A 22,585-nucleotide genomic window follows, 5' to 3' on the forward strand; every position below is an offset into this window, starting at 1 on the left:
GATGCTCAACCGTCTGAGCCACTCAGGCGCTCTGTCCGTTAATGCATTCTAACTTCACCTTTGGCAAACCCTACTCTAGGAGATAAGCACCTGTAACCCCAAGAATATTTAGGATTAAGTTCAGAAGTAATGAAAACAGTCAGTCACAGCATTAACATTTTCTATTACATTTTGGAATCATCTACTTAACTTGGTATTTATAATTTAAGAGAATTTAACATACTGATGTATGCAACAGATTAATTTGGCAATTCCACTTTAAAATGTGAAAGAGTGGGGTTGAGCATCTGACTCTGGATTCTAGCTCAGGTCACCATCCAGGGTCAATCCAGGGTTGTGAGATCAAGCCCTGCCTCAGGCTCTCAGCTGAGTGTGGAGCTTGCCTAAGATTCTCTCTCTCTCCCTCTGCCCCTCTCCTCTACTCACGCTCTCTCTCTAAAATAATTTTTTTTAATGTGAAAGAGTAACAGACTTAGATTCATGACTGTATAGGAATATATGGGACAGGATTCAATCACATTTTAAGCAATACGGAGATTATGAGATTTTAAGATTCCCCATATTTTTAAGTTTTAAGAGTGAGCTCAGTACTTGGATTTGTTTTCCAGGTAACTGAACTGCCTCAGAAGAAAATATGTTAAATTTATAAATGTGCTTTAGCTATGGGAATATATGGAATAAAAATCCCATTAAAATTATTTTAACTTGCCAGCATATATACCACTTTAGGATAACCAGGTTTGGGGTTTAAAACTCTATGGGGCGCCTGGGTGGCTTAGTCGGTTAAGCGTCCGACTTTCGCTTAGGTCATGATCTCGCGGTTCGTGGGTTCGAGCCCTGCGTCGGGCTCTGTGCTGACTGCCAGCTCGGAGCCTGGAGCCTGCTTCAGTCCGTGACTCCCTCTCTCTCTGACCCTCCCCTGCTCACGCTGTCTCTCTGTCTCCTAGAAATAAATAAATTAAAAAAAAAACCTCTAATATTAATTATTAAAGCAAAGGCAATTTCAAAAGTGTCCGGATTGCCCAAAACCCCTTCGTAAAGGGAATGGAAGCAGCTCCCATTCACTTGGAACTGGACTTTCAAGCAGGCGAGCAACACGTGGCCTGACCACAAGGAACTGGTTCTGCTTCTGTAGGGGAACCAGGAACCAACCAACGTGCAGGTGAGATCGTCGTTCTTTTCTCCTGTATCGCCCGCCAGCCTCATTTTTTTAATGTAACAAACAAAACACAACCGAAAAGCTTGAAGCGGACCACGAGAAGCTGTTTCCCCGGGGTCTGCGCCATCGCGCCCCAGGCCCCGCTGCCATCCGCGGGCGCAGGGCGGTCCGCGAGTGGGAAGCGGGGACGAAGGGGTCCCGGGAGGCGTGGGGAGCAGGGAGGGGCCCGGGGATCACCCGCGCTGCGGAAAGCGGGCTCTGCCAGCAGTTTCCGCGTGGGGATAGCCGCCGTGGCCCGCACGGGATCCCCCGCCCGGCCGTGGCCGAGCTCTGCCATCCACAATTCCTATGATGAAGACCCGTGGTCGGAATATCATCTGGGAAAGCGCCTTCGCGAGCGCTCTGCGGCCTGCAGGCCCGGCCGCATCCCGCGCGTCCCCAGCAACCGCGCCGGCCCGCGCCGCCGCAGAGGCCGGAAGGCAGCCGGCGCGCCCGCGCTCCCCCTCCCGCCCTCCGGGCGATACCACCGCGGTGCACCCCTCCGAGGGCCCGCAAAGGTATCGTCCCCGGCCTCTGATTGGCCGGCGGCGCGGAGGCGTGGCCTCCGGAGTCTGGGTCCGCGCGCCGGAGGCCGCTCGCCGCATTGCGAGCCGGGCCAGGAGCAGGCGCCATGGTGAGGAGTGGTAGCGGGTGCGGGTGAGGAGGCGAAGGCCGAGGCTTGGGCCTAAGTTCGGGCGGGAGTCCGGGCCGGGGCGGGGGTCTGCCCCGGGAGCGGGGGCCGGGCGAACCCGGGAACCGTGCTGAGGCTCGCGCCCCGCCTCCCGTTCCAGGTGCTGCTGCACGTGCTCTTCGAGCACGCGGTCGGCTACGCGCTGCTGGCGCTGAAGGAGGTGGAGGAGATCAGCTTGCTGCTGCCGCAGGTGGGTGGAAGCGGTGGGGTCGCCCGCCGCGCCGCAGCCCCTCGGGCCGCCGGGCCCCGGCATGCACCGCGCGCTCCCACGTGGCCGGCCGCGCATAGTGGGGGGGGGGGCGTGCGCTGGGCCTGAAGGCTTCCGAGCTGGCGGGGGGAGGGGGGGTCCTTACCTGCGTTCGTAATTAGCGTCGCGTTGGCAGCACTTCCAAATAAGCCCCCCACCCCGGATTCCACCCTGTGCGGTGAAGACGACCAGGATTTAGGGTCTGTCCTCGGCTCGTTTTCAAAGCGTTCGCTTGGTTCTTAACATGCGTCCAGGGCTGAGAACCGCTGCTTTACTGCGCCCTAGACTAGGCAAGAGCAAGGGAAGGAAACCGTTCGTCGTGTTTATCTTCCCCAAGGTGGAAGAGTGCGTGCTCAACCTGGGCAAGTTCCACAATATAGTTCGTCTCGTGGCCTTTTGTCCCTTCGCCTCGTCCCAGGTTGCCTTGGAAAATGCCAACGCTGTGTCTGAAGGTGAGTCGGCCACCACCAAGTATTAGGAAGATAGATGCCTCGGTGTTACTTCTTTGCGGGCCTTATAGGGATAAATGATTCCTAAGTGAAATCTGGGAGGGAGGCATGGTGTAATGGTCAAAGGGGTTCTCTGGTAATTGGAAGTGAGTGGAAAAGGCCGTTTTGATGCAGAAGAGCCAAGAAAAAGAATGTTATTCCAGAAGGCAATTCAGGCACTGACTCCGTTCCATAGGGTCTTAGGGTATGTTCAAGGTTTCAGTGATCTATTTCACAGCCTTACGATTGGACCTGAGTCCTATTCTTCCATGGTTGATGCAGGCTTTGCAGTGATGACTTGAATCTGTCAATCCCCTGAGTGCAGCCACTGATGTCTCCATGTCTCTGAGCAAAGCCTGAAGCGAGGAGGGATCTAGGCATGCCATCCCAGCCTGCCCTGTGGGGCCGATACAGGATTAGTCTGTCACTTAATCCGCATTTAGGGGCACAGGTTCCACTCTGATTTAAGCATTCTGCAGCCTGTTAGTGGAAGCTCTCCATTCTTTGCCCTGAGGTGTTGTTCACGAGGACCTCCGCCTGCTCTTGGAGACACACCTGCCATCCAAAAAGAAGAAAGTGCTCTTGGGGGTTGGGGACCCCAAGATCGGTGCTGCTATACAAGAGGAGTTGGGGTACAACTGCCAGACTGGAGGCGTGATAGCGGAGATCCTGCGAGGTGGGCCTGCTGTTACCGTAGCCTCGGAGGGGGGCTCTGGAAGCTTCACAGGCTGCTCAGGGTTGCTTCTGGGAAGCCCTCCTGCTTGGCTGGCGCGCGCAGGGCCAGGAGCTGGTTAGTGCCTTCCCTTGCTCACAGTCTCGCCCTCCACTAGGGGTTCGTCTGCACTTCCACAACCTGGTGAAGGGTCTGACAGACCTGTCTGCTTGTAAAGCCCAGCTGGGGCTGGGACACAGCTACTCCCGTGCCAAAGTGAAGTTTAATGTGAACCGGGTGGACAATATGATTATCCAGTCCATTAGTCTCCTGGATCAGTTAGATAAGGACATCAACACCTTCTCCATGCGCGTCAGGTAAAGAGCCCGAGCAGCCCCGGAGGATGGGGTCTTGGGCCTGTAGCTTAACTAATTTTGAATGGTGGCGCCAGGACTGGCTCCTGCGGGTAGAGCCACATGGGGTGGGGCCGAGCCTCCTGGTGCTTACCACAGGCTGTGTTCTTACACTGACTGTACAGAAAGAGGAGGCAGAGTAAATCCACCCATATACACCCCAGCCCAGGTACTTTGCCTGGTCTGTATTGTGAATGGGGGGACATGGGGTTGAGGTTTTGAATCTGGCTCATTCCCTGTTCTTCAGGCAGAGACTAGTAATGGAGAGGGCTGAGCGCGTAGCTTTGAGACCTAGCAGCTGGGCAGGGAGTGATTGTGGCTGGCTCTTTGCAGGGAGTGGTATGGGTATCACTTTCCTGAGCTGGTGAAGATCATCAATGACAATGCCACATACTGCCGCCTTGCTCAGTTCATTGGGAACCGAAGGGAGCTGAGTGAAGAGAAGCTGGAGAAGCTGGAAGAGCTGACGATGGATGGAGCCAAGGCTAAGGCTATTCTGGATGCCTCGCGGTCCTCCATGGGTCAGTATAGCCTGGTGGCCAAAATAAGTTTGGGGCTGTGAATATCTGGTCTTAACGTTCATTCTTGGTGTCCCTTAGGCATGGACATCTCAGCCATCGACTTGATAAACATCGAGAGCTTCTCCAGTCGTGTGGTGTCTTTGTCAGAGTACCGCCAGAGCCTACATACTTACCTGCGATCCAAGATGAGCCAAGTAGCCCCCAGCCTATCGGCCCTAATTGGGGAAGCGGTGCGTCATGGGGGACACGAAAGGGGGTTAAGGGCTATTACAGCATGAGTCCATACTGCTGCATTTCCTGACACACCGTTCTCTTCCCCAGTTGCGCTTGACGGGGTGAAGCAGAATTATGCAATTGGTAGATTGGCAATTCCAGCTTCTCTAATCCCTTGAATCCTTTTCCAGGTAGGTGCACGTCTCATTGCTCATGCTGGCAGCCTCACCAACCTGGCCAAGTATCCAGCGTCCACAGTGCAGATCCTTGGGGCAGAAAAGGCCCTGTTCAGGTACCAGTGAGGGCACCTGCCCACACTCAGGTGCCACTTGCGGTGCCCACTGCTTGTTTGGGGATCACAGTGATGGCTGACCAGGGCTCCCTGACCTATACAGACCTCTGCTATGGGGGTGATGGCCAGTCCTGGTGTCTGAGTGATTCCCAGGGCCCAGCAAAGGGACCAGATTTCCAGGTCAGCGACATTGGATGCCCTCCCTTTGTCTCCGGGAGCTGTGCGTTGGCGTGGGGTGGGGTGTAGAGGCCCAGTCCCGCCTGAGAGGCTTGCTCTGGAGACTGGGGGAACAGGAGGGGAGGAGCCACCTTGGCTGGTAGGGTGGAGATTTCTGATCTTAAACTCCCCACCAAATATTCTTCTCCCAGAGCTCTGAAGACAAGGGGTAACACCCCAAAATATGGACTCATTTTCCACTCTACCTTCATTGGCCGAGCAGCTGCCAAGAACAAAGGCCGCATCTCCCGATACCTGGCAAACAAATGCAGTATTGCCTCACGAATTGATTGCTTCTCTGGTATGGGTGGGGGGGTTGGAGGAAAAAGGGCTGGGAGGAGGGGAGGCTGACTACCTAGCAGCTTCTACGATGATGGTAATATTTTTCGTCAACAGCAGTTCACCTAGTGAGTGTTGATACTTTGGGTCTGAGTGAAGCTGAGGGTAGAGGGGAAAATGGTGGGGGAGTAGCTGGCCCTGTAGGAGCTGACAGGCTTTGTTTACCCACACACATACACACACACACATCCAGAGGTGCCCACAAGTGTATTTGGGGAGAAGCTTCGAGAGCAAGTTGAGGAGCGGCTGTCCTTCTATGAGACAGGAGAGATTCCACGAAAGAATCTGGATGTCATGAAGGAGGCGATGGTTCAGGTCAGTTTGGGCTTTGCTGGGGGTGGGGGGAGGAACCAGAGCCGGCTGTTGGAGGTGATGAACTGGCTTGGCCTGACTGTGGAGTGGAGGCAAAGAAACTGATTTAATGAGCCTGATCCAGTGAAGCCGGAAGGGAGGCCTAGAGCACCTGCAGTCTTCAGGGCCCTTTCAGCACCTTTCTTTGGCCAGGCAGAGGAAGCGGCTGCCGAGATGGCTAGGAAGCTGGAGAAGCAGGAGAAGAAACGCTTGAAGAAGGAGAAGAAACGGCTGGCGGCCCTTGCCCTCGCGTGCTCGGAAAACAGCAGCAGCACCCCAGAGGAGTGTGAGGTCAGTGGGCAGGCTGGCCCTCAGCCCGGGGTGAAGAACCCGGGGTGTGGTCTCCTCGACAGCAGAACAGGAGGTGCTGCCTCAAACCATGGTCTTGAGTCCAGGCTTTTGGACTAAAAGAAGGACCTGAAACATCTCAAACTACCTCTTGATTCTATAGGAAGGAGATAGGTGCTGAGAGAACTGGCTCAGGAGCCCAGAGAGCTGGTTGTAACACACCCGGTCCCTGGGCAAGTGTTCTGTCCTCGGCTGCCTCCCAGGAGTCCTCAACCGGGGGTAGTGTGAATTCCTGCTCTGCGTGTTCTCAGCCGTGTGTCCGGAGGTGGTAGCATTTCATAGTGGGGGTTGGGGCAGGGAGGTCTCCACGACATGCTAGGTCAGGGTCCTCCCCGGGGCTTTCACGGAGTGCCCAGTTTGTCAAGTAGTCTCTCAGGGTCCCGTGTGGAACGTGGCATGGTGGTTCTACCGTGGGGTTTTCTGTAGGCTGTTTCGTGGGCTTAGATAGCAACACAGCCTAAGTGGGAGCCCCCTTTGGGGTCAATCTGCCTGCAGTTAAAAGTCCTGAGAAACACTGGGCAATTTTCACATCATTTCCACCAGTTTCCCTGCCCTGACTAGTTGCTGGAATTTTCATAGCGGCGTGTGTGTTCATACAATGGGTGGTAGTTTCATGCCCATTTTTCTCTTTAGGAGATAAGTGAGAGACCCAAGAAGAAGAAAAAGCAAAAGCCCCAGGAGATTCCTCAGGAGAATGGAATGGAAGACCCATCGGTCTCAGTCTCCAAACCCAAGAAAAAGAAATCTTTTTCCAAGGAGGAGCTGGTTAGTAGTGATCTTGAAGAGACAGCTGGCAGTGGAAGTCTTCCCAAGAGGAAGAAATCTTTCCCCAAAGAGGAACCAGTTAGTGATGCCGAAGAGGCAGGAAATAAGGGCATCCCTAAGAAAAAGAGGAAACTCTCTTCCAAGGAGGAGCCACTCAGCAGTGGACCGGAGGAGGCCACTGGCAGCAAGAGCAGCAGCTCCAAGAAAAAGAAAAAGCTCCAGAAGCTCTCCCAGGAAGATTAGAATGGACGTTTCCCTGGCAGGGTGTAACCCACAGGAGACGTTTCCCAACCCAGCCCTTGTATCCCAATAAAAACAAATTCACAGGAGTCCACATATTTGTTTTATTGACCACCTTACACGGGTATGGGTATGGATGGGACCTATTGGAGAGGCAGAGCACCAATGACCGCCTCAGTGAAGTCTTGGCAGGTGGCATAGCCACCCATGTCAGAAGTTCGAACCTGTAGGGGAGAAGGGTCATCATCCCTGTGGCCGAGGCCCCATCCCTAGGCTCTCCCATCCCCCCCACCTAATACACAGTTCCCTAAGGAAGCCAGCCCCGGGACAACCTAGGCTCTGCCCAGATGATTATGGTCTAAAGGTTTAAGAGCTCTTCTCTGGTCCACTGTACTGAAGGGAGGTGTAGGTAGTATGGTCCTTGTGAGGTTGGAGGGAATAAAGGGGTTTAGCCCCCATGGGGGTGCAGGTGGCCGATGACAGACTTGATGAAGTCGGTTGTGGTGCTGTAGCCGCCCATGTCTCGAGTCCGCACCTACAGCCACCACCGGCAAAAGCCGTGGGGAAGAAGAGAAGAGAGCCCATGAAGGGGGGGATAGGGCAACGTGATGGAAATGGGATCCGAGAAGGAATGACAAGGCCAGAAAGAAGGTGCAGTGCAGCAGAATCACAAGGAGGTGGCCAGGCTTGGAAGAGCATGGGCTCACGGGCTCCGGTCTGGGCCAGAGCCACTCTCAGAGCTATGCTGCAGCCTGAGCAGGATGGCAGGGAGGCTGAGCATGAAAAGATGGGAAATGCAAATCCTGGAGGACACCAGACCAACTGGGAGGAAGAGAGGCAGGGGAATGCAGATGAGGAAGGGCTTGCAGGTGTGGCCAGGCAGACACCTGCGCCTCATCCTGCCTGCCCGCCGCCGTCTCCCTCTGCTCCTCTGTCCCCCACGCCCTCCCCCAGACAGCGGCAGGTGCTGCTTTAAGGCGGCCATAAGGGCCCATGGATGAAGCAGGAAGGAGGGAGTAGCAGACAGTAACTAAGAGGCAAAGGAGACCCAGAGGATGAAACAGCCAGGAGAAGGGAGGTGAAGAATAGCCCTGAGAGCCCCAGGGGAAGATCAGAGAGCAGAAGACGTTCTGGGGACCTGGAGGGAAAGGAGGCCCCGGTTCAGATTCCCCAGAGGACCGCTGAGGCCCCGACACCCACAGCCTTTCTAACTCACCTTGCCAACTTTGATCACCTTCTTCACCGCGTCTGCTATCATGTTGGAGTGATGCTCAAGACTGTCAATGTAGATGGGAAGAAACTGAGATTCTCCCCACATCATCCCCGATTTCCCCACCTGTGCTTCACCCCTTAATATACCCAGCCTCCTGCCCCACCCACCAAGACCTACTTGAGGTGCCGCAGCATGTTGGACGCTGACAGCAGCATGGCTGTGGGGTTGGCTATATTCCTGCCCACTGCCTGGGCAAATGGGTGCCGGGCGCCCTGGGGACAGAGGGCACACCAGAGTCACTACGAGCAGATGTTATGTAGAGGCTGAGGTCAGGGAAGGGCATTAAGGAAGAGAGCTTAGGCCAGAGACCCAGAGAAGCAGCATATGAGAGTTGGGGAGTTGGGGGGAACACACCAGGGTCACCGAGGAGGGGGTGCACTGGAGGGTAGCTGTCAGGGGACCTGAAGTCAGAAGCCAGGCATGCAGAAGAGAGTAGCCGAAGAGGTGACCTCACTTACCGTCTCAAAGACTGCATACTCTGCACTATAGCTCTCGCCAGGGACCACACCAGCTCCCCCAACCAAGCCAGCAGCCAGATTGTCAATAATGTTCCCGTAGAGATTGGGCATCACCAGCACATCGAACTGGTAAGGATTCTGCACCAGCTAGGAGGCAAAATACAGGCATGCAGAAGTTCTGCTCTGCGCCCATCCCTGGCACTGAGAGCAGAGGCATGGGGAGGACATTACCTGCATGCAGCAGTTGTCTATGATCATTGTCTCAAACTTGATTTTGGGGTACAGTTCAGCAACTTCCTCACAGCACTGCAGGAACAACCCATCTCCAAGTTTCCTGTCCGTGGGCCAGAGGGAACAGATTCAGTCAAGAGAGTGCAAGGGGCTACCTTTCCCAGGGCTGCTGCCCCAAGCAAAGACATGTCCCTCACATGATGTTGGCCTTGTGAACAGCCGTGACCTTGCCCCGCCCCTTCTTCGTGGCATAGTCGAAGGCAAACTTTGCGATCCTCTGAGATTTGGTTCGGGTGACAATCTTCAAGCACTCAATCACACCCCTCGCACTCTGGATAAGAAAAGATGAACAGCCAGGTGACCCTGAAAAGAAGGGAAGGAGCCACACCACTCTCCCACTTTCACCCCTGCCCTCCCCAGTTTCTAGGGCCTCACCTCGTGTTCCAGTGAGCTGTACTCCCCTTCCGTCTGCTCTCGAATTATCACGAGATCTAGATTGTTGTGTCGAGTCTTGTACCCAGGAAGTGATTTCACATGGACTACGTTGGCAAACAAGTCCAACTTACGCCTGAGGGTGGGGCAGAGCCATCAGCACTGTGCCTGGTGGCCCGGGACCCCTCTGACCCATGGCCCTCACCACCTACCTCAGACGCATATCGTAGGAGGCTAGTTCTCCCTTATACTCCATCGGGGTATGGATCTTTCCTGTGTAGACAAAGGAGGGGGGGGGTCGGGCACGGGCGAAGCCCAGGGGAACCCAGATCCATGTCCAATCCTCTCAGTGACATGATACAACCCAGACTCCCAAATCAGTGACTCCTAAATGCCTCTGGAGACAAAGAAAAAATTGATGCTTGCAGGTCTATTTGACACTGTTTCCACCAATACTTGCTGAATACTGACCACGGATCAGATACTATACAGTACACAGTTCCTGTCCTCAAAGGGAAAACAATACATTGGGGAAGACAAATCATATGAAAGACATGATAAATACCACGGGAGAGGTATCAATGTCGTGCCCAGAAGCACAGAACAGTAATACCAAGACATGTATTAAAACAGCTGGCACTCCAGCCAAACCTTAGGTTAAGTGGGTAGAGTCGTAGGTTGAATAGGGACCCCAAAATACGTCCAGGCCCTAACCCCCAGAACCTGTAAATGTGACCTTATTTGGGAAAATGGTGTTTGTAAACATAATTAAGGATCTAGAGATGAAATCATCTCGAATTAGGGTGGGCCCTAAATCCAGCGTCAAGTCCTTATACAGGAAAAGAAGGAGAAACAGATACACGGAGGGAGAAACGCCACTTGCAGAATGAGGCAGAAATTGCAGTGATGCAACTACAAGCTAAGAAACACCAAGGAAACACCAAGAGCCACCAAGAGCTGAAGAGGCCAGGGATGATTCTCTCCTAAGCCTTCACAGGAAGCCTGGCTAACACCTTAATTTTGGGATTCTGGCCTCCAGGACCGCAAGAGAACGTATTTGTTAGTTTAAGCCATTAACTCTGAAGTAATTTCTACAGTAGCCCTAGGAAACTATAGCAGGGGAAGTGAGGACTATTCTAACAAGTACCATCAAAGGAAGAACATTCTGGGCAGACGTAACAACATAAATCGGGACAGTACGCATATTTGGAAACTAACAGTCCCGTGTGACCAAAGCACAGAGCAAATATGATGGAAATGAAGGCCGAAGAGGGGAAGTCACCTTATGAAGAGCTCACTCTCCTATGCTAAGGTAGGACCTGGCAAAGCTATGTTGGTCTTCCAGAAAGAACAGATGCAGAACATGGATTGTAGGGGCAGAACTGGAAGCCAAAAAAAAAAAAAAAAACCTCTAACGAGGAGATTACAGCAGGGAGCAGGGGGGAAGACAGAAGAAGAGGCAGCTAGAAGTCAAGAAGCACAATTAACAAGACCTGATGACCCATAATACAGCCCCCTGACAGACTTCAAACCCCTGAAACCTTCCTGCATTGACAGCTCACATAATCTCTCAACTCCTGGGTCCCAAACAGAAGAAGCACACGGTCACCACAAAATAGTGGTGGGAGGCTGGGGGACTCACTTGTGTTCGTATGCGCCGAAAGCAGCTTAAAGAACATTTGCTCGCATGATTTTATTTTATTTTTTTTTTTATATTCCTAACTTTACTTTCTTTTTTTATTTTTTACAAATAGTTTATGTTGCTCGCATGATTTTAAACGGTACATGGGCGGAATAGCACAGGGGCACACATACCAATGATGGCCACCTTGTTCTCCTTCATGGAACTCAACACCTGCTCCAGCTTCTCCTCGGATGCCATATTCTGCACCTCGCTCAGGTGATGCTCCTGGAACTCCACTGGGACAGAGGCAGCCTTCAGGGACAGGTCCCCCAGATCTCTGGGTCACGATCGAGTAGGTCCTTTCCAGCCCACCCCCATAGTCTGTGCTGGCTGATTCCCCTACGTCACTCACCTTGAACACCTCCTTGACAGCGTGCATCAGCTCAGGCCCCACGCCGTCTCCTGGCAGCATGGTCACGGGAAAGGCGCCCTCCACCCTCATGTCCTCAGCCTGCAAGCGGGCCCATCAGAGCTCGAGCTGGGGTGGGGGCACAGGTCCCGGAAAAGGGGGTCGAGGGGACAGGAGTGTGGACAGACCGGAGCCGCACTTGCCCTTACCTGGCTTCGAGAGGCGGCGTGCGCCACGGCAGAGGTACACAGGTTCCTCCATGACCCGGAATTCGGGGCGGCGACCAGCGCCTGCGACAGAGACGCACACGCCTGAGGTCAGGTACGTGGGTCCCACACCCCGAATACTGCAGGGAGCCTGGTACGCACCCGCCGCACCCCCACCCGCCCCCGGCCCGACCTGACCCGACCCCAGGCCTCACCCGGGTCAGCCAGCGGACACGGCTGAGAGCCGCCATGTTCTCTGAAGGAAGTCGCGTGGGGAGTGACGTCAGAAGCCCGCGCGGGCCCTACCCCGACTTCCGGCCTGTTGTAGGGCGGTGGGCGATTCTCCCTTGCCCGGACTGACTCCGCTTGCACTTTCCTCTTTCTCCTGCTCTTTATTCTTCTGCTTTATCGTTTGCCGTGGAGCGTGAAGGGACAGCCAGCCACTTTGTTGCTTTAGTTTTGATCTCCACATTTAATTTATGTTGAAACTAACATTGAAGGAGAATATGAGATTTCATGCTTATGGAATGAGTACCTGAGTTTAACGGGTTGAGAAATAATAATGAGGAATCTGTTTTTTCTTAACGTTTTTGTATCTACGCCCTTGTAACTCTTTTAGCCAATACTCACTGAACATTCGTACGTCAGGCACTAAAAGCATTAAAGAACACAACACAGTCCATGGGGGAAGGTGTGTCTGGTTTCTCCTGCGGTCTCCTAGCCTGCCCAGTGAGTCTGTATTAATCAGATTTCCTCGGTTTTTCCTGGGTGGTCTTGCTCTTTGCTCTGACAGTTGTTTCCCCAATAGTGTGTCCCAGGCCTCAGCTACCCTGGGCAGAACCATTAGTTGGAGACAAAAGTTATCTCAAGCGTGTAAGTGTGACCAAGGGGGAATTTTGAACTGATTTTCTTGAGATTTTATTTTTAAGTAATCTCTACACTCAACGGAAGGCTCAAACTCACAACCCCCGAGATCAAGAATCAAATGTTCTACCGATCAGGCAGGTGCTCCCAGACTAAATTTTTGTAATTTTTTAATGTTTATTTTTGAGAGAGAGTGTGTGAACAGGGGAGGGATAAAGAGAGGAGACACAGAATCCCAAGCAGGCTCCAGGCTCTGAGCTATCAACACAGAGCCCGACGCGGTGCTCAAACCCACAAACTGTAAGATCATGATCTGAGCTGAAGTCGGACGCTTAACCAACTGAGCCATACAGATGCCGCGAGCCTGATTTTTAAAATCCCATTCACGTGCTGTTTTCAGGTGACCTGCCTAAGAGCAAAACGACACGGGAGGATTTGCCTAAACTGGTATTCTAGAAGTGTGGTTTTGGATTACCCATCCAGGTGGACTAGGGGCACTTGTTAAAAGATGCAGACTTATGAGTTCTACCCCAGACTTGCAAAATTTGAATCTCAAGTTTGGGGCCCCAGAAAATAATTTTTAACAGGCACCCCCAGATGATACACACTGAAAGTTAAATACTAGCTAGGTTCTCTGTAATTTATATACTTCATCCATTAAAAAAAAAAAAAAAAAAAGGTGCAGGGCATTCTGGCAGCTGAAGGGAGGGAATGTAGTCATTCTAAAATTTTTTAATGTTTATTTTTGAGAGAGAGAGAGAGCGAGTGTGCCTGAGTGAGGCAGAGAGAAAGGGAGAAACAGAATCTGAATGAAGCAGGCTCCAGGCTCTGAGCTGTCAGCACAGAGTCTGAAGTGGGGCTCAAACCCACAATCCCCAAGATCACGACCTGAGCCGAAGTAAGACACTTAACCTACTGAGCCACGCAGGCACCCTAGGAATGTAGTCCTTCTCTTACGGACCAAGTATAGGCTTTGTGCTTCCTTCTCTACACTCCTTTAGACAGAGCAATCTCTACAGTAATGGGATGAAAAGATTTATAGATTTAAAGATTAGGTAAGAGTCTTGAATAAATTAAAAGTGCTTTGTAAATATAAGGCTGTTATACATTTATAGTTAATATAGTTTATTAATGTATACCTGTAAATGTATAATATAACCTCCTCCATCTCCATATAATCCATGAAACAAATAAAACTAGAGAGCACCACCACATTGTTCCCATAGACTCCTTAGTCCCCTCTTGCACACTGCTATTGCCATCCACCCCCACTTTTCTTCTCCAAATATCACTCTTTCTGATGAAATGAGAGTTTTACTCTTCTTAAAACTCTATATCCTCTGTTACTTGAGGAAACTTAGGGCAGAAAAGAAGAAGGATATGCCATCTTGATCCAATCTCTGGTAATGATCTAATTTTCATCCTCCCAAAATATTAATTTTATTTTCTTTTTTGGGGGGGAGCAGAAAGAGAGGGAGAGAGAGAATCCCAGGTATGTGCCAGAGTAAGGCTGCCTGAACCATACTGGTAATGAATGTTAGAAGTCTGTTGGTGGTGGTAATACAGAAACATACAGTGTGTAAGTTCAAAGTCTTCATGGAGATTCCTTCGTGATTTCATCTGTTTAAATCTCATTCAGAAATTTAGCTTCCTGGGGCATCTGGGTGGCTCAGTCGGTTAAGCATCCAACTTTGGCTCAGGTCATGATCTCGTGGTCTGTGAGTTTGAGCCCCGCATCGGGCTCTCTGCTGACAACTCAGAGCCTGGAGCCTGTTTCAAATTCTGTGCCTCCCCTTCTCTCTCTGCTCCCCTCTGCTCATGGCCTGTCTCTCTTGCTCTCAAAAATAAATAAAACATAAAAAAATAATTTTCTAAAAGAAATGTAGCTTTCGATTCCAAAGGCCAAACACCTTGGCTACTTCATACAAAGACCTTTGATGGGCGAGTCCCCTCTGCCCAAGTGGGGTTTTGAGCAGGAGAGCGCTGCTATTCCCATTAAACACTACTGAGGGCCTGCATTCAGGAGCTGCAGCGGGGAGGGAGGGGGAGGGAGGGGGAGGGCTGGCAGAGAACAGGGCTTGAGCTGCCCACCACAGTGGGCACAGACTTGGTTCCACCTGAAGTGTCAGTCCAGTGAGACTCAGTAAATCAGTTTGGTTTCATATTTCTGTTTCACCGTGGAAGACAGCCAGCTCTGTATTTTTTTGCACCAACAATTCTAGTAATCATACCTCAGCTTTAAAATATCTGACCTACTATCGTCTTTGAATTTTCTAGAAGCAATACTCCACCTTGCTTGCTGCCATTTGTACACATGTTAAGATTGGCATGCACAAGCAGGGGCAGGCGGGGATAGTCCTCTGGTGAGTATGACCTCCAGGTCAGACCCACTTAACTATATTTTCTCTGGAATAAGGACTTTATCTGACGTTGGACCTGGATATGGTTTCAAGGGAGCCTCGATGGTGGCGAGCTTGAACTCCATGTGGCTTTTGATAACATTATTCGGATACTTGCCTTCAGACTTTGCTTTATACTAAACTACTGTTTTCATCAGTTGCAACCAGATTGCACTTTTTGTGAAGTTTCTGGATATGAGTCACTCCTTCATCCACCATTAACTGGTTGGGGGTGATGCCTAAAAGAACCAAAGCCTGAGCATCCAACTGTACTTCAAACTGCATCGTCCTGCCTGATGTCTGATCAAAGGTGTACAGGAGACAAATGTCCCCTTCATTTGGTTCATGCCTTCTCCAACAACGCCCCCCCCCTTCTATAAGTGCTCCAGCTCCTCCCCCCCTCAGCTGCTTGATGGACACATCACAGCCTTGACGGCTCCCTTCAGAGGCTTCCCAGGACCATGGGATCAAGATCTTCCCTTAGGCAGAACGCATACATGTATTTTGTCTGTAGACAGTATAACTTTTCAGTCATTCAGTTCCTCAGTGATATGCTCCTCCAAAAACTCTATCTCATTAAGAGCTTCTGGATCCTGGGGTGCCTGGGTGGTTCAGTCTGTTGAGCATCTGACTCTTGGTTTCAGCTCAGGTCATGATCTCACAGTCAGGTGGTGGGATGGAGCCCCAAGTTGGGCTCCGTGCTGTGCATGGAGCTTGCATAGGATCTCTCTCTCTCTCTCTCTCTCTCTTTCTCTCCCCCCCTCTTCTTCCCCTCTCCCCCACTTCCTCTCTCTCTTCCTTGTCTCTTCCCAGCTTGTGATCTATCTCATAAATAAATAAACAAACAAATGAACAAACAAATAAATAAATAAAAAGAGCTTTTGGATCCTGACAGATAATCACAGTTTTTTTCCCAAAAGATACTTTATCGGAATGGTTTTGGGGTCTCCAATCACTCACTGACGTTCAATCCCAGACCATATCCCAGATACTGTGCCCTCCATTTTCTTGTCAATCAACTCCTCTCGAACATGGGGCAGCATGAGGTAGTGATGCTGAGTGTGTCTGTGTCCTGGACAGAAACAAGGTCAGCCAACATCTTTAGATCTGGGACATCACTTTAGTAAGAAAAGCAGTATAGGGGCCATCAGTGTGTACAGAGAAATCAGGATACTAAACATCTCCAGGGGCATAGCACAGTCCTCCTCCCCAGTTTTACCCTTTAGCCTTTTGTGGTTCATCCTGACATACCAACTGGTCAGGACATTCATAAACTTGACCAGACAAAGCACTGCAATATAGAGCCTGTAAGCTGCCATTTTGGTCTCAAAGAGCCCAAAAAGCAACTGCATGAGAGACAGGACCCGCGAGCGTGTGATGTTGGCACTTTCTTTAACCGTGTTCTCACTGTAGAGGAAGTCCATTTCTTCCTCCTTCTGCAGCTTCAGGACGTTCTGGATGAAGAAGCAATAGGTATTGTACCAAGGGAGGAGCATGTCCTTCAAGACATCATGCACACCCTCCTCCTTAAAGCAAGGTTTTCTGTTCTCACCCCAGGGGAGTTAATCAGATATAATCTGAGGGTGTAGGCACCATATTAATGGATGATCAAAAGGGGATCCAGATAATTCTTATTTCATTTGCTCACTTTTTGCCTTCACTTGCCAGGACAAGCCCATTCACAATCACGTTCCTAAAAGGTGGCTGTCCAAAGACAGCAGTGGCCGGCACCACCAGAGGGTAATACCATCCTCTGGTATGGTCAGTGTTTTCAGTAATGAAGTCTGCAGAAAATGTATCCTCAGACTCCCTTTTGTTTTCAAATTGATAATGAACTTGAGCATAGGGCATGCTGCCACTCTTAAACAAACAAACTCTTCAGGGATGCTATGCAACACTTTTCACAGCAGGAAGGGATGGTCAGATGGTCAGTGCTCTCTCTATGGAGATCAGAGATCTTTGCTCCTGATAGCTCTTCAAGTTCTGCCATTGATCCAATGCATCCTGCCTCCTTGAAGTCATCACTGACCCACAGTGGGATAGGGGTGCCCCAGTATCTATTTCTAGAAATTGTCCAGTCACATGAATCCTTTCACCAATTTCCAAATTGCTTTTCTTATACAAACTCTGGGACCCAGTAACACAGGTCATTGTTCCTCAGCAACGAGTCTACCCTGTGCTCCCTGCACAGGGACCAGCGAGGCACAACTTGGGAAATGAGGGGAGTGTCTGACCTCCAGCAGAAAGGGTAGTGGTGAGTGAGGTTGCTGGCAACAAGAAGTCAGCCTTCTTCCTCCAGGGTCCTGGTGATGTTTTTGTCAACCTCCTTCACATACTGTCCCGTGAAACCTGTCACTTCCGCTGTAAAACAGTTCCCTGAAGCATCCACAGGGCAAACAGGAAGAGAATTTTTTTTAAGTTTATTTATTTTCAGAGAGAGAAAGAAAGGGACCGTGAGTGGGGGAGAGGCAGAGAGAGAGAGGGAGACAGAGAATCCCAAGCAGGCTCTGCATTGTGAGCACAGAGCCAGATGAGGGACTTAAACTCACTAACTGGGGGCGCCGGGGTGGCTTAGTCGGTTAAGCGTCCGACTTTCACTTAGGTCATGATCTCGTGGTTCGTGGGTTCGAGCCCCGCGTCGGGCTCTGTGCTGACTGCCAGCTCAGAGCCTGGAGCCTGTTTCAGAGTCTGTGACTCCCTCTCTCTCTGACCCTCCCCTGCTCACACTGTCTCTCTCTCTCTCTCTCTCTCTCCTAGAAATAAATAAAACATTTAAAAAATTTTAAAAAAAAAACCTCACTAACCGTAAGATCATGAACTGAGCCAAAACCAAGAGTTTAAATGCTTTAACTGACTGAGCCACCCAGGCGCCCCAGGAGGAGTCTTTATGAATGATGTTGACATCCATGCAGACCCGATAGTCATCAGCACCAAAGTAAGGAGCCTGCTGTGCCACTCCAGTGCCCTCCACCCCCTGCATGTAGTTATCAGCAAACACAGTGAAAGCACCCTTACTCTGCACAAAATAGCCAAACAGGGGCTTGTACTTCCTGCCTTTGAGATAGGTACCGGGAAATCTTTCAAGGATCTCCTGGTCACTCTCCAACTTACCAAGGGCTCATAAGCTGGCTGCCATGAAAATGAGTAATTTCCCCCTGAAAACATCTTTAATCTTGACACACTGCATATCTGGATTAACACACAGGGCGAGGTTACTAGGTAATGTTCTGAGAGTGGTCATCCAAGCAACCAAAGGTACATTTTCGTCTTCCTCCCAAAGGAAAGTTACAAATGTCAAAGGATCTCGAACATCCTTGTAGTTCGGTGAGATTCAATGTTGGAAAGTAGGGTGTTGCACGCAGTTAGAGAAGGGCATGACTTTCACACCTCTATCCACAAGGCCTTTCTCATAGAGTTGTTTAAAGACCCACCAGACAGATTCCATGAATTATAGATACAGTGTTTTGTAGTCATTGTCAAAGTCAATCCATTGGCCAAGTCTGATAACTCTGGACTTCCACTTAGTAGAATATCTCATCACAATTGCTTGGTACTGATTGTTATGCTGACAATCCTCATTTTGGCTACATCCTCTGGTCCTCTGATTCCCAATATTTTATCAATATCATATTCCACAGGTAAGCCATGAGAATTCCACCCAAATCTTCTGTCAACATGAAGCCCACTCTGGTGAGCATATCTGGTGACTATATCTTTAATTGTCCCTGCAAGTATATGTCCATAGTGAGGCGGTCCAGTTGCAAAAGGAGACCCATCATAAAATGTAAATTTTGGTCTATGTTTTGGTTGCTTTAAGCATGCCTGGAAAATAGTCAATTTCAGAACAGAACTGCAAGATTTTCTCTTCTTCAGCAGGAAAATTCATGTTTTCTGGAATTTCTGAACCATTTTGTTGCTGAAGGGCCTCTGGGCCAGTGCACACAAAAAGAGCCATGTCCACAGTGCTTCCGGATATCCCAAGGTGACCTAGTCTCCAAAGTTTTGCTAATGCTATTGTGGTTTTGTGTATTTATATGGTTTAGATCATTAATGTATCTGAAATGTAGTTTTGTAAAATGTGAAGGATAAATACCTAGCCTTATTTAGTTCATTACCCCAGAATCATTTATTATCTTTTCTTCCAAATAAGAAATTCTACCTTCATCAAATGCTAAATTGGCACATATGTATTAGAGTAAACCATGTGAAATTGTTAATATCTATCATCTCCCTCAGCTTTATTTTCTCAATTATCCCAGTCACTACTAGGTGTCATATTATATATTGGCTTATTTGTCTGTCTCTCACTTAAATGTAAGTTTGGTGAAGGCTGGAATTTTGTTATTTCTGTCAACTCCTGGCTCATCTGCTAATCGAAATAACAAAATTTATCCTTGAATCTGTTAATATACATTGACGAGCTTTTTAACGCTGGGCCATCCTTATATGTTAGAAAAGCCAACTTGGTTATGATATATTGTTCTTTAAGCATACGGCTCCATTTGCTCTGCTCCCCTCTCCAAACATCTTTTGTATCTGTGATCCTAAAAAGGCTTGGATTTCTCTTTTCCTTGTTTCTTCTCTCATCATCCAGTCTGGGCATCAGGACTGAGAAGCAGGGCTTTTAAAAACGAGATAGGCACAGCCTGGAAGCAGTCTCTGGGCAGGAGCTATTGGGAGAGCTTGGAACGTCTCTGCACGTTCTTTCTAGGTACGCCAAGAATGCAAGGTCCTGACTGCTCTTTGTGCGATTGCTCAGGCTTGTGTCTGCAGAGCAACTTCGAGGAATGTAGTACTATCTCCGTCCAGGACAAAGAGCAGGCTTGCCTATTTCCTGCTATAAAAGAGGTAGGTTCCCCAGGCTCGGTGTTCCTTGGCTGCAACACAAACCTGTTGCACGCACAGCGTCCACTGAGCTCCTTCACATTCCCCCTGTGGGATTTGTGGGGGAAAGGAAGCCAATGTAAACGTTATGTTTATGCTACTTACTGTGCCATGAATAATCAAGTTCTCGGTCTCTGACCCAGGAGCCTCCTCTTGGCCAGCGTCCATGAAACAGTAAGAGGCCAATTAATCACTTACCAGCAGGACAAATTCAAATGCCAGACCCTGATGGTTTGGCAGTGAGGATGGGATGCTGACAGAGGCATGGCTTTCTGGAAGATGCAGGACACTGCGGGCGAGGTCAGGGGTTATGAAACGACTCCCTGGCATATGTTAGTGAACCCTCTCCCCCACATGGTGGGCAGCAGGGCAAGGGAGGCTCAAGGGAGGGTCTCACACTGGCCTACCTATTGAGATGAAGCGGTGAGAGGTAGGATTGTTAACTGAGCCACCAGAATGGTGCTTTGGTTCCTGTTTATTCTCCTCCATACAGGAGGTGGAAGGGATTTTTTTTAATGCTTATTTATTTTTGAGCAAGAGAGAGAGAGACTGGGAGTGTGAGCAGGGAAGGGGCAGAGAGCAAGGGGGACAGAGGATCCGAAGCAGGCTCCACACTGGCAGCGGCAAGCCCGATGGAGGACTCAGATTCACAGACCGAACTGTGAGATCATGACTTGAGTTGAAGTCGGAAGCTTAACCGACTGAGCCACCCAGGCGCCCCGGGAGCTGGAAGGGACATTTTGATAATGGGGCAACAACATCCACGAGGCTGCTAAATCAAAGACCCCAACGGCTGAAATAAACAGCATCAGCCAGGGTGTTTGAAATAGAACATTAGGTGAACCAAAAGCATGAGGAGTTTATTTGGGTGAGCCCTGCAGGTGACCAATCAAACCCAATGTGAACTAACACCTTTGCTTACTGGCACAGATCTCCTCTGTCCCTTTGTGCACCCCAATCCCTCTCTCCCCTCAGCGGCTTTGATGAAAAAGTATGCTGCAACTTCATGGAGGCGGGGGCCTCCGACGTCTGTAGCTCTCTAGAATTCAAGCATCCAAAGCACCAGCTTACCATGTCCTGTGGATAGATGCAGCAGGAGTGGCTGAAGGCACCAAGGAATGCAGTGCAGAACGGGGGCAAGATGACCCTGGGCTCCCGTGCTCCCAGGACTGGCGGCGGGGGGGGGGGGGGGGGGGGGGGGGGGGGGGGGGGGGGGGAGTGGAATGCCAACTCAACTCTAAAGCCAGAAACCAAGAGAAAATAAAACCCTGGCAGGCGCCCCCGCTGCTCCCCCACAGCCCTCTCTGCTCTCCCCCATCCCAACCCCCGACCCTTCCCCCAGCACGCCTTGACCCCTCACCCTCACCTTCCGGAATAGCAAGGTCTTCTGTAGCTGTTAGGACAGCTCCTGACTGGTACACAAGAACCTCCTTGGCCTGTTTTCCCATAAGGTAAAAAAAAAAAAAAAAAAAAAAAAAAAATTTTTTTTTTTCAATTGCTGGGCTCTGAGCAACGTTCGCAGTAGGGAAGGGAAATGAAAGGGGCCGTGTAGTTGAGCCCTTTGTGTCAATTCAATGTACTGCGCAGGAAGGGGGGAGGGGCGCTGTCACGGCTGAAAGTAGAATTGGTATTGGTGCTTGTACAGGCTTGGGCTGTGAGTGTCCCTCATGCCAGCACATTTGCCCATTCGGAGGCGACTGCTTGTCCACAGGTGATTCCTGAACACTCGGAATGGTCCAGAAGAAACTGTATAGGCTTCCAAGAGGAGAAAAGTTAACGGGAGGAATGAATGGCCTCAATGGCTGCAATTACGCCAGAGGCCATCTTCCAGCACAACAGCGCCACCAGCCGGACACAGTCACAAAGTACATCGCTTTTTTTTTTTTTTTAAGGCATCTTGGAACTTGTTTCTGACCTACGCAGGTCCTGTCATTCTCCAACCTGACATCCCCATTTTGGGACAGGTCAACCTGAATTTGGTGGCCATCAAGAGAAGGGGATAAAAAGCCTTAGCAGTCAAATGGAAATTGTTTATTCAAGAGCACAGCTGGCCTGGCCCTGACATTATCTGAATTGTACACGGAAGGGTAGTGGCAACCCCTCTGGGAAGAACTTCATTCCTCACCTCGTCACATGAAGCGAAACGGCTGCCTCAATGGGGCCCCTGATTCACAGAGTGTCCCCCAAGTGCTTGCCTGGTTCGCTGGTGGTTTAGCTAAGCTGATACCCGATGATGTCCACATTCAACCTCGACCCTAGCAATGCAGAATCAAAAGTATGGGGGCATCTGGGTGGCTCAGTTGGTTAAGCGTCCGACTTCAGCTCAAGTCATGACCTCGTGGTTCACCAGTTCAAGCCCCACATCAGGCTCTGTGCTGACAGCTCAGAGCCTGGAGCCTGCTTCAGAGTCTGTGTCTCCCTCTCTCTCTGCCTTTCCCCTACTCGTGCTATGTCCCTCTATTTCAAAAACAAATAAGCATTTTTTAAAAAAGGTATCAAAAGTATGCATGGTCATCCTGTTCAATGTGCAGAACTCAAGGCAGGGCTGACAGCCCTGGCTCACACTTCCCATGATGCAGCTGGGTACATTTTTACTGCCTTTTGTGTCGTTGTCAATGGCCTCGCTGTCCTGTCTGCAAGACTGGCAGATTGAAGACATTTTTCTTGGGGACTGCAAACTGTGGAAATAAATTTACCTACCAATCAGACAGCCTGGGTCATTCATAGAGATGCCCACGGTAAGGACCCTTCTCTAGTATGACCAACCAGAATCAGGCTGCTGATCCAGCCTGTGCTAGCCATACAACTGCCACCACTGCCTAGACCCATCA

The 22,585-nt window shown here is 50.4% G+C and overlaps 2 protein-coding genes, 5 non-coding genes and 1 pseudogene across 10 annotated transcripts; 6 read left to right on the forward strand and 2 right to left on the reverse strand.

Moving 5' to 3' along the window:
- The first annotated feature begins 1,760 nt into the window (after positions 1-1,760).
- Positions 1,761-7,068, forward strand: NOP56 (NOP56 ribonucleoprotein). 2 transcript variants are annotated; one of them, XR_005526911.1, is made up of 13 exons: positions 1,761-1,832; positions 1,990-2,079; positions 2,474-2,588; positions 3,139-3,300; positions 3,455-3,653; positions 4,023-4,210; positions 4,289-4,440; positions 4,615-4,715; positions 5,084-5,232; positions 5,464-5,585; positions 5,775-5,912; positions 6,073-6,188; positions 6,603-6,686. XR_005526911.1 is itself a non-coding variant. In XM_039224125.1 (12 exons), exons 1-12 carry the CDS (start codon positions 1,830-1,832, stop codon positions 6,975-6,977), a joined length of 1,794 nt encoding a protein of 597 aa, XP_039080056.1. In that variant the 5' UTR covers positions 1,761-1,829; the 3' UTR covers positions 6,978-7,068. The 2 variants fall into 2 exon arrangements, 1 of the variants encoding a protein (XP_039080056.1); XM_039224125.1 differs by lacking the exon at positions 6,073-6,188 and having other exon boundaries at positions 6,603-7,068.
- Positions 2,910-2,977, forward strand: LOC120226826. Its single transcript, XR_005527098.1, has one exon. It is a non-coding gene; the product is annotated as a small nucleolar RNA SNORD110 (small nucleolar RNA).
- LOC120226814 lies at positions 3,767-3,897 on the forward strand. Its single transcript, XR_005527095.1, has one exon. It is a non-coding gene; the product is annotated as a small nucleolar RNA SNORA51 (small nucleolar RNA).
- LOC120226819 lies at positions 4,778-4,863 on the forward strand. Its single transcript, XR_005527097.1, has one exon. It is a non-coding gene; the product is annotated as a small nucleolar RNA SNORD86 (small nucleolar RNA).
- Positions 5,297-5,367, forward strand: LOC120226809. Its single transcript, XR_005527093.1, has one exon. It is a non-coding gene; the product is annotated as a small nucleolar RNA SNORD56 (small nucleolar RNA).
- Positions 5,635-5,704, forward strand: LOC120226802. Its single transcript, XR_005527092.1, has one exon. It is a non-coding gene; the product is annotated as a small nucleolar RNA SNORD57 (small nucleolar RNA).
- Positions 7,055-11,872, reverse strand: IDH3B (isocitrate dehydrogenase (NAD(+)) 3 non-catalytic subunit beta). 3 transcript variants are annotated; one of them, XR_005526912.1, is made up of 13 exons: positions 11,823-11,872; positions 11,611-11,691; positions 11,405-11,503; positions 11,184-11,304; positions 9,581-9,641; positions 9,372-9,504; positions 9,134-9,267; positions 8,937-9,039; positions 8,706-8,852; positions 8,365-8,459; positions 8,191-8,251; positions 7,307-7,509; positions 7,110-7,198 (listed from the first exon to the last, which is right to left on the reverse strand). XR_005526912.1 is itself a non-coding variant. In XM_039224142.1 (12 exons), the coding sequence occupies exons 1-12, from the start codon at positions 11,856-11,858 to the stop codon at positions 7,423-7,425; spliced, it is 1,158 nt and encodes a 385-aa protein (XP_039080073.1). In that variant the 5' UTR covers positions 11,859-11,872; the 3' UTR covers positions 7,055-7,422. The 3 variants fall into 3 exon arrangements, 2 of the variants coding, with proteins under 2 accessions (XP_039080073.1, XP_039080085.1); XM_039224142.1 differs by having other exon boundaries at positions 7,055-7,509; XM_039224154.1 differs by lacking the exon at positions 7,307-7,509 and having other exon boundaries at positions 7,060-7,198.
- A 2,136-nt stretch (positions 11,873-14,008) lies between these two features.
- LOC120225889 lies at positions 14,009-18,825 on the reverse strand (annotated as a pseudogene).
- Positions 18,826-22,585: the final 3,760 nt, after the last annotated feature.

This window comes from Hyaena hyaena, unplaced genomic scaffold (genome assembly GCF_003009895.1).
Source record: "Hyaena hyaena isolate Hyena2069 unplaced genomic scaffold, ASM300989v1 scaffold_16, whole genome shotgun sequence".
NCBI lineage: Eukaryota > Metazoa > Chordata > Mammalia > Carnivora > Hyaenidae > Hyaena > Hyaena hyaena.

Coding starts and splice junctions, on each gene's coding strand:
- NOP56 (XM_039224125.1), top strand. Junction 5,233..5,463: donor ACGAATTGATTGCTTCTCTG/GTATGGGTGGGG, acceptor ACACACATCCAG/AGGTGCCCACAAGTGTATTT. Junction 5,586..5,774: donor TGAAGGAGGCGATGGTTCAG/GTCAGTTTGGGC, acceptor TTCTTTGGCCAG/GCAGAGGAAGCGGCTGCCGA.
- IDH3B (XM_039224142.1), bottom strand. CDS start 11,858: ATGGCGGCTCTCAGCCGTGTCCGCTGGCTGACCCGG. Junction 9,040..9,133: donor GTTCACAAGGCCAACATCAT/GTGAGGGACATG, acceptor GCCCACGGACAG/GAAACTTGGAGATGGGTTGT. Junction 8,853..8,936: donor TAGACAACTGCTGCATGCAG/GTAATGTCCTCC, acceptor TTTGCCTCCTAG/CTGGTGCAGAATCCTTACCA.